The following is a 14647-nucleotide window of genomic DNA, read 5'->3' on the forward strand; positions in this document are numbered from 1 at the left end:
CCACAGTTCATGTTTAATATGGCCTTTTTTTTTCTTCTTGAACTGCAATGCATCTGTTGCTGACCCTTGACTTTATTAGTAGCTCATCAATATATTTGGACAAAAGAAGAATTTGATGTTTGGTTCATTATTTATGTGAACTCAAGGAGTCGGCAGCATACACAGCTGACTGAGAATTCTAGAAATGGCCTTTTCAGCAAATGTATGACAAAGAAGCACTTACTTATTAAGATTCTTCCCAAGTAACAACTTGTTTCCATATTACCTAGACAGAGAAAGAAATAAATTCCCATTTGTCCCCAAAAGCAGAAAAATCATCAAGTCGTTCAAAAATTCAGGCTTGGGTAAGGAAAAATTATATTTTCTAATAAGTATTAAAAGGTAATTTTATAATTTTATTTTCTTGAGATGGAGTCTCACTCTGTTGCCCAAGCTGGAGTGTAGTGGCATGATCTCAGCTCACTGCAACCTCTGCCTCCTGGGTTCAAGTGATTCTCCTGCCTCAGCCTCCCTAGTAGCTGGGACTACAGGCATACGCCACTACACCCGGCCAAATTTTGTATTTTTAGTAGAGACATGTTTTCACCATATTGGACAGGGTGGTCTTGAACTCCTGACTTCTTGATTCACCCGTCTCAGCCTCCCAAAGTGCTGGGATTACAGGTGTGAGCCACTGTGCCCAGCCGAATTTTTTTTTTTTTAATTTGGTTAACTAAAGGACATTCTTAGGCTATAATTTGATTTCATATTACCATTCAGTGCAAAAAGTGTGATATTTGTTTGAGTTAAAGGACTGATAATGCAAATTTCTAAAATCTAAAATGCCCTTTTGCTCAGTTTAGAAATGAAAATAATACAATAAAGAGAAAACATCTTCTTGGTAAAGATTAACTTAGGAGGAAGGATCCAAGAACACTGCAGGACGTGAGTTCAATATGATTATCAACAAGAAGGAAGGAAATTTGGTCATTAATAATTTGTTTTGGAAATATATTTTGAAAATGCTTCTAAGTCTTTGCACTGTGCTACATGCACTGGGGACAGTCACGTTAAACAACTCTTGCTTTAAAGAAGCTTACGATCTAGCAAGAGAGGGAGACTAAGCCATTAATGGCTATACTACATCAATGGTTATAACCATCGATGGCTATACCACAGCCATCGATGGTTATATCACATCAGTGGTTACGTTTCATTAGCAAGCAGATACAGGATGCTTTGGGAACATCATGGGAGGGAAGTCATGGGATGAGAAAAAATGAAACTGAAAGAGACTCCTCAGAAAAAGCAAAAACAATATTGATTTTAATAAAATGTCCGCCCTTTTAAAATCAAACACATTTAATACTTTATCTGTATAATACATTGAAGTATGTCTTGTTCTTTAAAATATAGTTTCTCCAAATGATTCTGAGGCTCAATCATGATTACAAGATACATGAAATTAGGCACATTAACATAACACAACTATCAGTAATCTTTACAGTGCATTATTTATAAGACGCCACAAGTCACACAGTTTATACATGTTAAAATGGGCTATATGAAGTATTCTCAGTTTTTGTGTATTTTTTCCCTGCTAGGTGAAGTGAATATTCTTTTAACATTGTACTTGGTGTTATCTCCTTTGAAAGATGGACATTGAAAGTTAAAAATCAGTCACTATATAGGCACTGCTGTAAGGAAAACACCTTTTGTGTTTCTATATATTGTAAGTGGAAATGCCTTTTGAGTACATATTTATGCCAGAAAGCTTGACAAACACTGAACGGTCTGTTAAAAAAAAGGAAAATCTCTTGACCATCAATTCAAATGAATATAATTTAACTATTTGCAGTAATACTAATTTACTTTATTAATTACTCTGAAATGCTCTTGTTGTCAGGTACCAAAATAGTTTTGAAGTTAGGGAGCTGCTTTCTCTCTTCATTCTTGTGGGTGCCCCAATTCCCTGTAATATTTGCAGCCGAGAAGTATGTATTTTTATTCATTTTTAAATTTTCATTTAAGTGACAATCAATTGGGAGCAAATTAAATCCTCCCTTAAGGTGAAAAAAAAAAAAAAACACAAAAAACAAAAAAAACCACCAAAAATCAGAAACCTCAAACCACTTCTGACTGACTTCAGACCCTCCTTTGGCTCCTGAATGCTGCTTTTGCATACTGTTACTACTGTAACACACTAAAATGATGCCTATCTTAAAATAAGGACGGCCCAATCTATTGACAGTCTAATCTAATCTAATCAAGATGACCCAATCTAATGACAGTATTGGATGGCAAGTACTTCTGAAGTCGGTTAATAGTAATACTTTAAAGAAATTTCATTCCAATAAGTACAATATAAAAGTCTTTATAATATATGCATAAATTCACAAAAAGCACTTCAAAGATGTCTAGTCAAAACTATTTCCAGAAGACCCCAAAGCCCACACCTTTTGTTCCAAATGTAATTATGACAACTACAACAAAAGCAGTAAAAAGCAAGACAAGAAAATCTTAGTCATTTTCAAATAATTTCAACCCCATTCCTTGGGAGAACAGGTAGTCAAAGTATGTTGCAGGTTGTGCTTGTTTTTAAACAGACGTCATCTGGGACCATAGGCTATACGTAGTTTCAGATTCTTTCATTATCATCATTGTTGATTTTTTTAAATGCGACTGGGCTTGCTTGCTTCAAAGAAGTCTTGGAAACATCCGTGTGCATGGTGGACATGGCTATTGTTTCATAATCATCATCCCGAGACCGGAAATCACAAAAGTTAAAGAAGAACTGCAAGTCTCTCTGGAAGTTTTTGTTCAGGAATCCATAAAATATGGGGTTGACACAAGTGGATATCATTGCTGTGAGGTGGCAGAGCAGGAATAACAGATTGTGGTTGCAGGTAGCAATGATCTGATGATTCCAATCAAACACAGTGTTAAAGATGGTAAGAGGTAGCCAGCAGACTGCAAATGCTACCACAATGGAGAGCAGCATGATATTGATTCTTTTGGTTTCACTGGACCTGTACTTATTGTCTCTCATCTTGTCCATCATGTTGTTTCTCCTTTTTAAGCGTATATATATCTACGGAAGAAAAACAAATTTAAATAGAAACACTCATTTGATGAGGAATTCTGTGTAAAGAAGGTAAAAAATGAAAATGATAGAAAAAAAAGTTTTCTTACCTTGAAGTAGCAAATAAATATAAAACAAAGTGGACCAAAATACTGCAGCACCAAGAGGAGAGTGGTATAAGACAACCTATGAGAGTCCGATGGAAATTGATCAAAGCACACGTATTTGTCTTTGTACGCATCAAGTGTTACATTTTGGAACGGCTCATCAGTCATTACTTGGTAGATCAGGAAAGGCAGAGAAGAAGCCACAGCAAGGACCCAAATCACAGCAATACCTACATAAGCATGTCTATTATTTGGTCTCCACCCTCGAGGGTTGATTATCAGCTGGTGTCGTTCCACAGCAATGAGAACCAGAGAGAAAATGGACACAGTGATTGAAACACATTGCACAAAAGGATTCAACTTACACATTGCCTCACCAAAGACCCAGTGGTCCATTAATGTGTAGACAAATGTAAAGGGGAGACACATGATGGCGACAAGCAAGTCTGAGAAGGAAAGGTTCACAATCAGGATGTTGGTAACGTTTCTCATCTCCTTTTGTTTCAGGATGATTATGATCAAGGCCAGGTTTCCAGAGACACCAAGAATGATCACAGCTCCATAAGCAAGAGCTAAGGTAAATATCATGGCCAAGGGCAGATGACAATCATCATTTTCAAAAGCCAAAAGCTGGGCATTCTTCTCTGAGAAATTAGAGTGGACTGAATGGTTTTCAACCTGGGAAAATAATGTTGAATTCATTTTGATTGGTTTGGTTGTTATGGATTATTTTAGACAAATGGACAGTATGTTTCTTCAAAGCAGGTCAACTGTTCAGCTTATTCTTATTCCCCATATTGGAATCCATTTACCAAAATTATTCTGAATTCTTCATTCCCTTGAACTGAACAATCTGTAAAGAGAAAATGACCAATTGCATTACTAATTTTATTGAGGGCAGTCAAAATGAATTCTGACTCACAGAACTCTTTAAAGTGAAAACACTGAAATAAACAAAATGTAATCTTGTAAACATCTTTCTAAAATAGCAGAAATAGTGAAAACACACTGAATAAAGAAAAAATAAAATTTTTAATTGGACTTGCTTACAGAACAAGTCTTAGTAAAACATAGTGGTCTATAAGTCAGTGAGGAATATATAAATCTTATGCCCCAAGTCTTACATAAACAGTAACAACAGCACATTCCTAAACATTGTAAGAATATGAATGTATAAAAACCACTTAATGCACAGATTAAAACATAAGAAAAATAAACAAAGCAAAACAAAATAAATTACCTAATTCTTCCATATGCTATAGAAATGGAAAAATTAGTGTCAAGGTCAAGTTGTAGCAATAGCTCCACCATACATACACTGGACTGCTTTTTAGGGCAGATGCTATTCAGCACAAGTATATTCAACAAAAGATGATCAATACAGTGAAACATCAAAAAACTTTGCAATGAATGACTATTGAGAGACTACACAATGTTTAATCTGGAAAATACTTAGTAGGAATGGTATAGATGTCTTCTCGTATTTTAATGGGTACCACATAGAACACAGCGTTGAGCTTAGAATATTACATCTAATTATACGTACAAGTTAAAAGTAGGGCCAAGAGGTGTACATTATTTTTTTAAATCACATCATTATGAGGAACAAAAGTTTAATAAAATGGAATTACATGCCTGGATATCTAGCAAGTGTTCCATATACAAAAGTTTATAACCACCATATGAAAGACCATTTCAGACAGTTCCTGTACTGTGTAGGAGATTCTAACTTTAAGAGTCTGTTATTTTATTAATACGTTAGAAGCTTCCAAGGATTTCTAAGGTATTATTTATGTATCTTTCCTACCCACCAGACTATATGTGTGTCCAGTGCAAAGATCTAGGTTTTAGTTGTAATTTTGATTTTTCACAGTATTTTGTGATATATTTTTCTCTTATTAACACAAATCACAGACTTGCAGAGTTTTAAAAAGTTTGACATTATTTTAAAAACTCCTTTCAAAAATAAGTCTGATGTTCCCTAGATTACTAATATGTGAGACAGGGTTTCTTATGTTAATTAACAGGCCATCATGCTGGCCGGGCACGGTGGCTCAAGCCTGTAATCCCAGCACTTTGGGAGGCCGAGATGGGCGGATCACGAGGTCAGGAGATCAAGACCATCCTGGCTAACACGGTGAAACCCTGTCTCTACTAAGAAATACAAAAAATAGCCGGGCGAGGTGGCAGCGCCTGTAGTCCCAGCTACTCGGGAGGCTGAGGCCGGAGAATGGCGTGAACCCGGGAGGCGGAGCTTGCAGTGAGCTGAGATCCAGCCACTGCACTCCAGCCTGGGTGACAGCACGAGACTCCATCTCAAAAAAAAAAAAAAAAAAAGAAACTGAATTTCATTCTTTTCTTTCTCAAATAAGACCAGTAAAGAAAATCGTGCAGAGTTACTTCCATTGAAAGAAAGATAATAAACTTAATAAGCCAGAAATGCATTTGCCTTTTACTTAATGCCTCTAATGAACCTTTCCTTAATTTTTTTGCTTTCTAGAACATGTTTGTTTGTTTTTTTAAATATTATGAAACCATGATTTGGCCTTATAAAACTTAAGAAGAATAAAGTAAGGGTTGCTATAATGAAATCAGAATGAAAATATTAAAGAATGGTAATGGAATGATTTCAGGTATGAATGTGATTAGAAACGTGGCTCTCTCTTCCTTTATGCATCAACCTGTAATGACTCCCTAATACTTATGTGATAACCACACTTTTTCTTTCAAGAATTCCAAAGGCAGAGAGAATGATCAGTGATTGTCAGAGTTTGAAAACAATCTCAAAGGAGCAGTAATAACTTCAAATTATTTGGAAATCTCTTATTTTAAAAATTCAAGAAAATTTAGCATCATATTTCCTATTTAAGTTACTAAAGAGATATTAAACATGACTTATGAATTAATTATAAGTTTCCCTTCATTATTTAAAGTAAAACTAGCAGAGCAGGGAAAAGCTTTTTATCCTTGTCACCAAGTACCAACAGGTGAATGAGGACCCTGGTTTGAGACACATGAGAGAGAGAATACTAAGTACATTCCGCAGCCTGACACATTAAGACCTCTGCATTATACCTTTTCCACACTTTACTCTAATAACCCCAATGTGAATGTGAATACACTGTTCTAGGCAGGTGAGTCTGTTCACAGTCTACCAAATATAGCTCTGCATCTCCACCTCTGCCATTTTTATTGCTGGGTGTTCTCTCTCTCCCACCATCAATACAAACTCTACCCATCTTTCAAAGCACCATTTAGTTCCTAGAATCCTTAATTGGCTCCTCTCATTTTTAATATAACATCTTTGATGTAGGCATTGTGCATACTTCATAGCACCTTGCATGTATAAGATTTAAAATAAAACTGTGTTGACTGATATAACTGATGCATGGTTGGAATAGTAGGTTCTTGGGTAAATTAATCCTAACATCAATAGCTCAATTCCATCATAGTCCTTGAACATGCAAAATGTATGCTAATCACAACAGCCGTGCTCCTAGGTCATGTATATAGGGGAAAATATTACCCATTATGTAAAAAAATTATTTCTGAAAGAAAATTTATTCATTCAACAAATATTAATTAAACATTTATTTCATGTTAGGCATGGTTTTACTGGAGAGAATGTAACCTTTTCACTGAGTTTCTAGTCTTATGGGCAGAGAAAGACAAGAAGAAAATTAGTAAAAAATATAGTATGCTAGATGATAATAAGTATTATGAAGTAAAACAAAGCAAGAAAGAGAGACTGGGGCTGGGTGAGGTGGTTAACACCTGTAATCCCAGCATTTTAGGAGGCCGAGGCGGATCGCCTAAAGTCAAGAGTTTGAGATCAGCCTGGCCAACATGGTGAAACCTCGTCTCTACTAAAAATACAAAAATTAGCCAGGCGGGGTGGAGCACAGCTGTAGTCCCAGCTACTCGGGAGGCTGTGGCAGGAGAATTGCTTGAACCTAGGAGGCAGAGGTTGCACTGAGCCAAGATCAGGCCACCGCACTCCAGCCTGGGCGACAGAGCAAGACTCCATCTCAAAAAAAAAAAAAAAAAAAAAAAAGCGAGAGAGAGAGAAACTGGGATTTGGGGGAGCTGCAATTTATTACTCGACTGTAAAAGATGGCCTCTGACTGTCTGAGAAGAAGGTATGTAAGTTAAGACCTGAGAGGAGTGGTGAGTAGGGAAGCCACACAAGTATCTCCGGGATTGCATCCCATATGGAAAGAAGAAACATCCCTAAGGCCTGTGTGTAACTGGTGTGCTAAGTAGCAAGGAGAAGTGGGATAAATAAGGGAGGGACCCTTAGGACATTAATTGGGAAGGCTAAAGAGGCGGGTACAGACTGCAGGGCCTTTTTTTTTTTTTAATGATCTTTGCCTATAATCCTGGGAGAGCTGGGGAGCCTCTGGCGAGTCTTTGGCAAAGGTGTGAAGTTATATGACTTTGGATTTTAAATTATTATTCTAGCTGCCGTTTTCAACACATTTAAGGAAAGAGAAGAAAAGGGGAGATTCATTAGAAAGTTAGTGCAATAATTTGGCAAGAAATAATAGAGACAGAGACCAAGATGTATACCATGGAGAGAAAGAAACAGAAATATTCTACCCACTGACTGATTTGGGCAAAAATGAATACATATAAGAATTCACACAGACATTAAATTATTGCAAAGTACAGGCTACAAACATAGCTTTCTTATAGATGAGTTCAGGTAAATGTACTGAAGCTCTAGTCTGACACTTTTGAAACGGTATTTAATAGGCATGCCCAATGAGGAAGCATTTTTCTTACTAGGTAGAAGTTAATTTAGCTATAGAGAAAATGAAAACTTTATTTTTTTAAGGTGTTTTCAAGCCTGTTTTACTAATTGTACATTTGGTAGTTATTCCAGTGTGTAAACCAATTCTGCATTGGATAAAATGTGTATTTTCAGTGTACCTTAGTATAATTTCAAGAAAGAATAACTGTCAGAAAATAACAATACTAAGAGATAATTTACATACCTTATCTTTGCAAAATAAAATAATTTGGTATTTACTATTGTAATATAATTTGTAAAATAAGCTATGCAGCCACAGAAACTGCAAAAATTAAAGACTGTTAAGTCTCAGTGTAGCTGCCATGTGCATATAGAGACAAAACAGAGACATTACATACATCACCAATTGGCAAATTAGCCCCCTGCAGAGGGAAATTTCCTCTTCTTTCTTTCCAATTAGAATGCTGGCCTTTCATTGCTTGCTCTTCGCAGGGCTGTTACTACTTGAAAATACAGCTCCCTGATCATAACCTGCTGCAGACAAATTTTTTGAAATACTCAGGATTGGCTGTTCACCTCACTTGTGTTGGAAAAGAAATGTCAGCCTTGTGACATACAGCCTCCCAAAGTTACTGGTAGCTTATCTAAATGAGTTACATAATTCTCTGCTCCTTCCTTGCTGGGGAGGGCTTGTTCAACAGACTGCTGCCTGAAGACAATAAAGACTAATAAAGTAGTAGTCACCCAAGAGCACTCAGTTTTTAGTCCTGGGTGGGGAACCGGGTCGGGTTAGCTTCCCGCTGCCTCGCTTGCTTCGCCAGAGAGCCTGCCCAGGGTCGAGGACTAACAGCTACTGCTTTTCTGTTGCAGACCTGACAGACAAGCTCCACATGTCCCCTGCCTGTGCCATCCCGCCAGTCATGCCCTCTTATAGGATGGGGAGTGCGGGAAGCAATGCGTGCTCTAATATGTGTGTGTGTGTGTTAGTGTGTGTACATGGAAACACTCTCTTCTGCTCCTCTCCTCTAGGTTTTTCCTGTGCTCCAGAAGTTATCAAACAACGAAATGGGAAATGGGACATGTTCAGTCAAAATTCCTGTTGGCACGCTTACCCACCCACCTTTTTCATATTGTGTAACTAGGTGAATCGCCCGAAATTTACTCCATTCCTGACTCCCTACTACTCTCTCTCTCTCTCTCTCTCTCTCTCTCTCATCAGGAAACCTTTCTACTAGTGATAAGAGACTGGCAAAAGAGAAAAGATACAAACAACCAAAAACAAGCAGATCCCAAACCCTACTCAATTCTGTCTTTGGCCCAGTATCAGACCTTAAAACATTCACATCTCTCCAGTCTACCTGGGAACCAACGGCACACCCTATCAAGTCACCTCCACCTCCTGTGCATTCCCAATCTCCTAACCCAGCCATGTTCCATCATTACTTTTCTAAAAGAAAGAGCTAAAGAGTTCCCCGATTAAACTCCGATGATTAAAATCTTCGGGTGTCCACCCGGGCGCAGCTCCACACTCGAAGCGCTCAGTACTGGGGAGCGCGGCTCCACTGCAGCCCAGACGCGCGGAATCCGCAAGTGGGGGTGGGCTTGCGCTCTGGGGTCCGCGCGAGGGCTCCTCCCACCTCCGTCCGCTCCCAGCCCGACGCCTGCCGCGGGACCCGGGCGACGGCGGGCGACGGCGGGCGACGCACCAAGCCCACCCTTCTCCGGCTCATCCCAGCCAGTTACTCCGCGAAAACTCCGGTGCGGCTAGAGCCTCCAGTCAGTTCAAGACACATACGGAAGATGAGCGGGTGCGGGATAGACGAACTCGGGCACCTTCCCAGTGCCTTGACCTTTTAAAGAGAACCTGGGTAGAGGAAAACTTGGATCCCCATCCAGAAATTCCCCGGGAGCAGGTGGTGGGAAAGCCCGAACTCCGCGTAGGGGACCCTCTCCTTTCACCCGCGTCGACCCCATACCCTTCGGCAGGAGCCCGCGAACGGTCCGGTGATTTGGAGCAACCTGCGACCTGCTTGCACTGGAGACCACACCTCGGTCCCCCAGAGCCAGTTTCGGACACTGGCGTCGTTTTTCTTCCCCGCTCATCCTTCACCTTGTCAATGAGAGATTTCGCAAAAGTCTCTGGAAAGGCATAAACTCGCAACTTACCCTCTTTGGAATTTGTCTTGTTCGCTCCTGCTTATTGAAGAAGGAAGGGTGGGAATGGAAGGGAGCAGAGAGGGGAAGATCCGCTGGTATCTCTCCTGCTCAGATCCTAAAGATTGATGAAGCTAGGAAGAGACGCCCCCTTAAAGCCGAACTCCACCTCATCCCGGATCACGTGACGGCGTCCCGCGAGTAGCGCCTGAAGCTCCCCCCGCCCCACAAACACCTCACAAAGGTGCACACCTTGGGGAAGCGCTGCCTAGGAATTTTGGAAAGAAAAGCAATCCAACAGAAGCCACACATTATTCGACACAGACGCCCCGCGCAGGGGAAAGGAAACCCTAATCCCCACAGTCCTTGACTCCGGGGAAGGGGGAAGGCAGGGCAGTTTCCCAAGGCTTGAAAAAGTCGGTGCCACTGTGGTTTTCTTTGTTTGCAGGTCAGTGCCATCTTGTGGCCGAAGTCATACCCGGTTGGAGAGCTCCAGCGCCAGCCCAAACCGGGAATCAAAAGGCTCGCTGGGAAACATGAAATTCGCCACAATAATGGCACTAATATTTTATTTTGTGACGCTCAAATAACTCTCACGCCAGTGCCGAGAATTTGTTTTCCTCAGTTTATACGTGAATAAAGAGAAGAGCTTTAAAAAGTCAAGGCAGACAATCGGCCCTCCTTTCTTTGGCCCACTGAGAAAATGCATTAAGTCAGATTTGTTCCCAGCGCTTAGTAGCTTTTTAGTTTTTTTAGGGGAGAACCATGAACTGAATATTTCCCTGGTGGTCGAAAAGAGTCAATGCAATTTTCTCGGTGATTAGTACTACAGTACTGAACATTATGTAGAAAAAAATAGAATGTACACCGAGTACGTTGAAGGCGGCCAACCCCATCATGGTGCCCGATGATTCAGGCCAGTTACTGACACACTGATCTGAGATGTTTTACCTGATTCTATTCTAGTTTCAAAAGTCAACGTTGTAAAACACACACACACACACACACACACACATATTATGTAGACGATGGACTACTGCAAATGAGTAGAACTTCTTCCAAATAAAAGTGTTAAAAATAAGAAGTCTTTCTAATAGAGGGCACTGCCCAGAGAATTTATAAAGATTTCATTACAAAACAGTAATGAAATGGCAGTCTTTCTTCTAATTAAAATCAAAATAAAATGCCAAGACAAATGGACTCACCTGAACTTTATACTGTTAAAAAAAATTTTCTTTTTCTGATTGTTATGCTGAATAAACATATTTAAGGTTCAGTATAAGCTCATTTATATAGATAGTGATGAACACAATCTCTGGATGTTTTTCCAAGAAAACTTTCTAAAATATGTGTCACTAGACATATTTTTATATAGTTGGAAAGGGATTGTAATCAAGAATTAAAATATCATGATTATGTAATGACTGTACTATTAGTGTATAACAACAGATAGAAGCATACATATAAAAATCTCTAATAGTTAAGCAGAGTAAAATGACAACAGATTCATTTATACACACACACACGCAAATATATATATATATATATATATATATATAAAAACACATACACATATACTTTTTTTTTTTTTAACCAAGGATGAAAACATAAGGCCCAATTTAGGAATTTCAACTCTTTCAGGGAACAATATTCATTCAGGTTTCTATGCATCCTCTGTCTACTCTATTGCCTGAAGTCACATTCTGTTCTCAGAAGGAAGTTTTCCCCATGGTTTTGATCACCAAATCGGCTATCTTTAGCCTGCTGTAAGAATTACAAATGACGTAATTTAATTCTCTACTAAGAATATATTTTTATGTAGAAACTTTTATTATGTCAGCAAATATTTTGGACTTGAGAATATAATTTGGACTCAGGTGCTATGCTTTCTCTATTTCCCAAGAATACTAATGAAGGCATGTCTGTAAGAGGTCTAAACTATTATGGCCATTGTATTTTATCATTTTATTAACTCAATTTTTATGAAGTGTTCTCCCTAAGGAAAATCTGTGAAACTGCATTCTTGAGTTATTAATATCAAATACCAATCTTTGAAAGATCACTGATCTCAAAGATTCTTTTCTATGACAACTTTATGGTACAAAGAGAAGTTCTGAAATGCTCAACAGCAGCCGGGGGCGGTGGCTCATGCCTGTAATCGAAGCACTTTGGGAGGCCAATGCAGGCAGGCAGATCATGAGGTCAGGAGTTCGAGACCAGCCTGGCCAACAAAGTGAAACCCCCATCTCTATTAAAAATACAAAAATTAGCTGGGTGTGGTGGTGCGCATCTGTTATCCCAGCTACTTAGGAGGCTGAGGCAGGAGAATTGCTTGAACCCGAGAGGCAGAAGTTGCAATGAGCTGAGATCGTGCCACTGCACTCCAGCCCAGGCAACAGAGCAAGACTCTGTTTTGGAAAAAAAAAAAAAAAGAAATGCTCAACGGCAAAATTATATAATTCTTTAGAGATATCATGTACTAGGATTCTTTCCAATGTGAAAAATAGAGAAATTAGGCATAGTCCAATGGCCAAATGCAACATAAAATTCTCCAATAATGTGGTCTTATAGAAGATTCAAAATATGCAAAGTAGTTTGAATTTCTTAGAAAATATTTTTTAAAGACTTTCCTCATTCCAATTTTAAGATCATTTATTTTTCTACTCTTAAGTGAATAATCAGCTGCATACTTTCCTATCTCGGATTCAAATTAGATAAAACTTCATCTTTGCTAGGGAGAATTTTTTCTTCAATCCTGTATATTTCTTTCTGTAGTTTCATAACAGCCTGACCTATAAACCAAGGGGAATGATATTAATGACCTATTCTCATGTTCTCTTGGACAACAGTCTGGCTCTGTCATATAAACTGAGGGATAGGATCTACTCATTAAATTTCTGTAAATCTGAGTTTTATATTCGAAACAGTGGAACAATATTATGGCCTGGCTCAGCCTTTAAATTCCATGATTCAGTAACTGTTTAAATAAAAGTATGACAATATGCTTGCTACTGGAATTGAAACACACTAATTACTTTATTTGTCTTCTGAGGAATTTCTGCTACAAGGGTTAAAGTTTCTGAAATGCTATCAGGCCTTGATACAGGTAAATTATCATGAATTGTCACTCAGAAGAAGCTTAATAGGCATAAATACTACACATGAAAACTAAAATGTAGATGACATTGATAAGGGGGAAATTCCATGGGGGTAGAACTGTGATGAAGCATGTCAGTGAATCAGTTCATGTTCTATGAATTGATTGTATGTCTGGATTTTCCTTCTTTCTGTGACTTACCTGCTGCATTTCTTTGGATCTTTGATGCCCAAGAATGTAAGGAGCAATTTTATTGTATGGACCACCAAGAAAAAAAAATGTTTTCAGTAAAGCAATGGCATACTATTAATAGCAAATGAATATTAAAATGCTTTTTAAGCCCACATCTTAAAGCCAATGAAATACAGTTGGTAAAGAGTTTTGACTTAATCAGCACAATCAAATAGTCAGTACAATCATTTTATTCATCTGACTTTTGGAGAGCATAAACTAGCAGAAAAAAGAATGATGATTGATTTAGTTAAAAATGTTAGTATATAAGTGCACAGACAATTCAATGATCTCCTTTGTGCAGAAAACACGCAATACTCTTTGTGGATTTTCTCTTGATCTTGATTTGAAATGCGAATGCCTTTCAGTAAAGTTCTCATTTCATTACCTGGGCTGCATATTTCGGGGCATTTTTAAAAACTCTGTCACAATGAGGCTCTAGACAAGTAGGATCTTAAAATTTAGTAAATAGCCAAATCTTTTTCTGCATGCCTCATATGGTCTGATACCCTTTAGACATTCAAAAAAATGTGTAATGTTATATTACAAAACCATAACATTATGTTTTTACTATATGAGATAATGAAAGGAGCTTTGCCACTGTTACTATTACGGTTTTTAGTAATTATTATTAATATTCCTTTCATATCTTTTTTTGAAGAGACAAAATAAAAATAGCTGGTAAAAAGAATAAGTATGAATGCCACCACCACAGCTCTCATCATCTGTGACAAACATCTCTAACTGTTCCTCCTGCCCCTGACTCCCACTCCCCAAAATCTCAAGCTTGGTATTAGGCTTTCTCACAGCACAACATTTCAGATGGCCAATATCAATAGATCAGACTTGGCCTATGAAGAAAAGCTATGAAGGTATAATTTTTTCTAAAGAAAGGAGAAAATTAGGCTGGGTGCAGTGGCTCACGCCTGTAATCCCAGCACTTTGGGAGGCCAAGGCGGGCAGATCACCTGAGATCAGGATTTTGAGACCAACCTGGCCAACATGGTGAAACCCCATCTCTATTAAAACTATAAAAATTAGCCAGGCGTGGTGGCAGGCACCTGTAATTCCAGCTACTTGGGAGGCTGAGGCAGGAGAATCACTTGAACCCGGGAGGCGAAGGCTGCAGTGAGCTGAGATTGTGCCACTGCATTCCAGCTTGGGCGACAGAGTGATACTCCATCTCTTTTTTTTTTTTTTTTTTTTTTTTTTTTTTTTTTTTTTTTTTTTTTCCGGGGGTTTTT

At 38.5% G+C, this 14647-nt stretch overlaps 1 protein-coding gene across 1 annotated transcript; it reads right to left on the reverse strand.

Annotated features, from left to right (window-relative positions):
• Window positions 1-1277: 1277 nt before the first annotated feature.
• On the reverse strand, window positions 1278-10823 carry NPY1R (neuropeptide Y receptor Y1). Its single transcript, XM_025386687.1, has 3 exons — window positions 10088-10823; window positions 3172-4021; window positions 1278-3070 (listed from the first exon to the last, which is right to left on the reverse strand). The coding sequence occupies exons 2-3, from the start codon at window positions 3868-3870 to the stop codon at window positions 2618-2620; spliced, it is 1152 nt and encodes a 383-aa protein (XP_025242472.1). The 5' UTR covers window positions 3871-4021; window positions 10088-10823; the 3' UTR covers window positions 1278-2617.
• Window positions 10824-14647: the final 3824 nt, after the last annotated feature.

This window comes from Theropithecus gelada, chromosome 5 (genome assembly GCF_003255815.1).
Source record: "Theropithecus gelada isolate Dixy chromosome 5, Tgel_1.0, whole genome shotgun sequence".
In the NCBI taxonomy this organism is placed as follows: domain Eukaryota; kingdom Metazoa; phylum Chordata; class Mammalia; order Primates; family Cercopithecidae; genus Theropithecus; species Theropithecus gelada.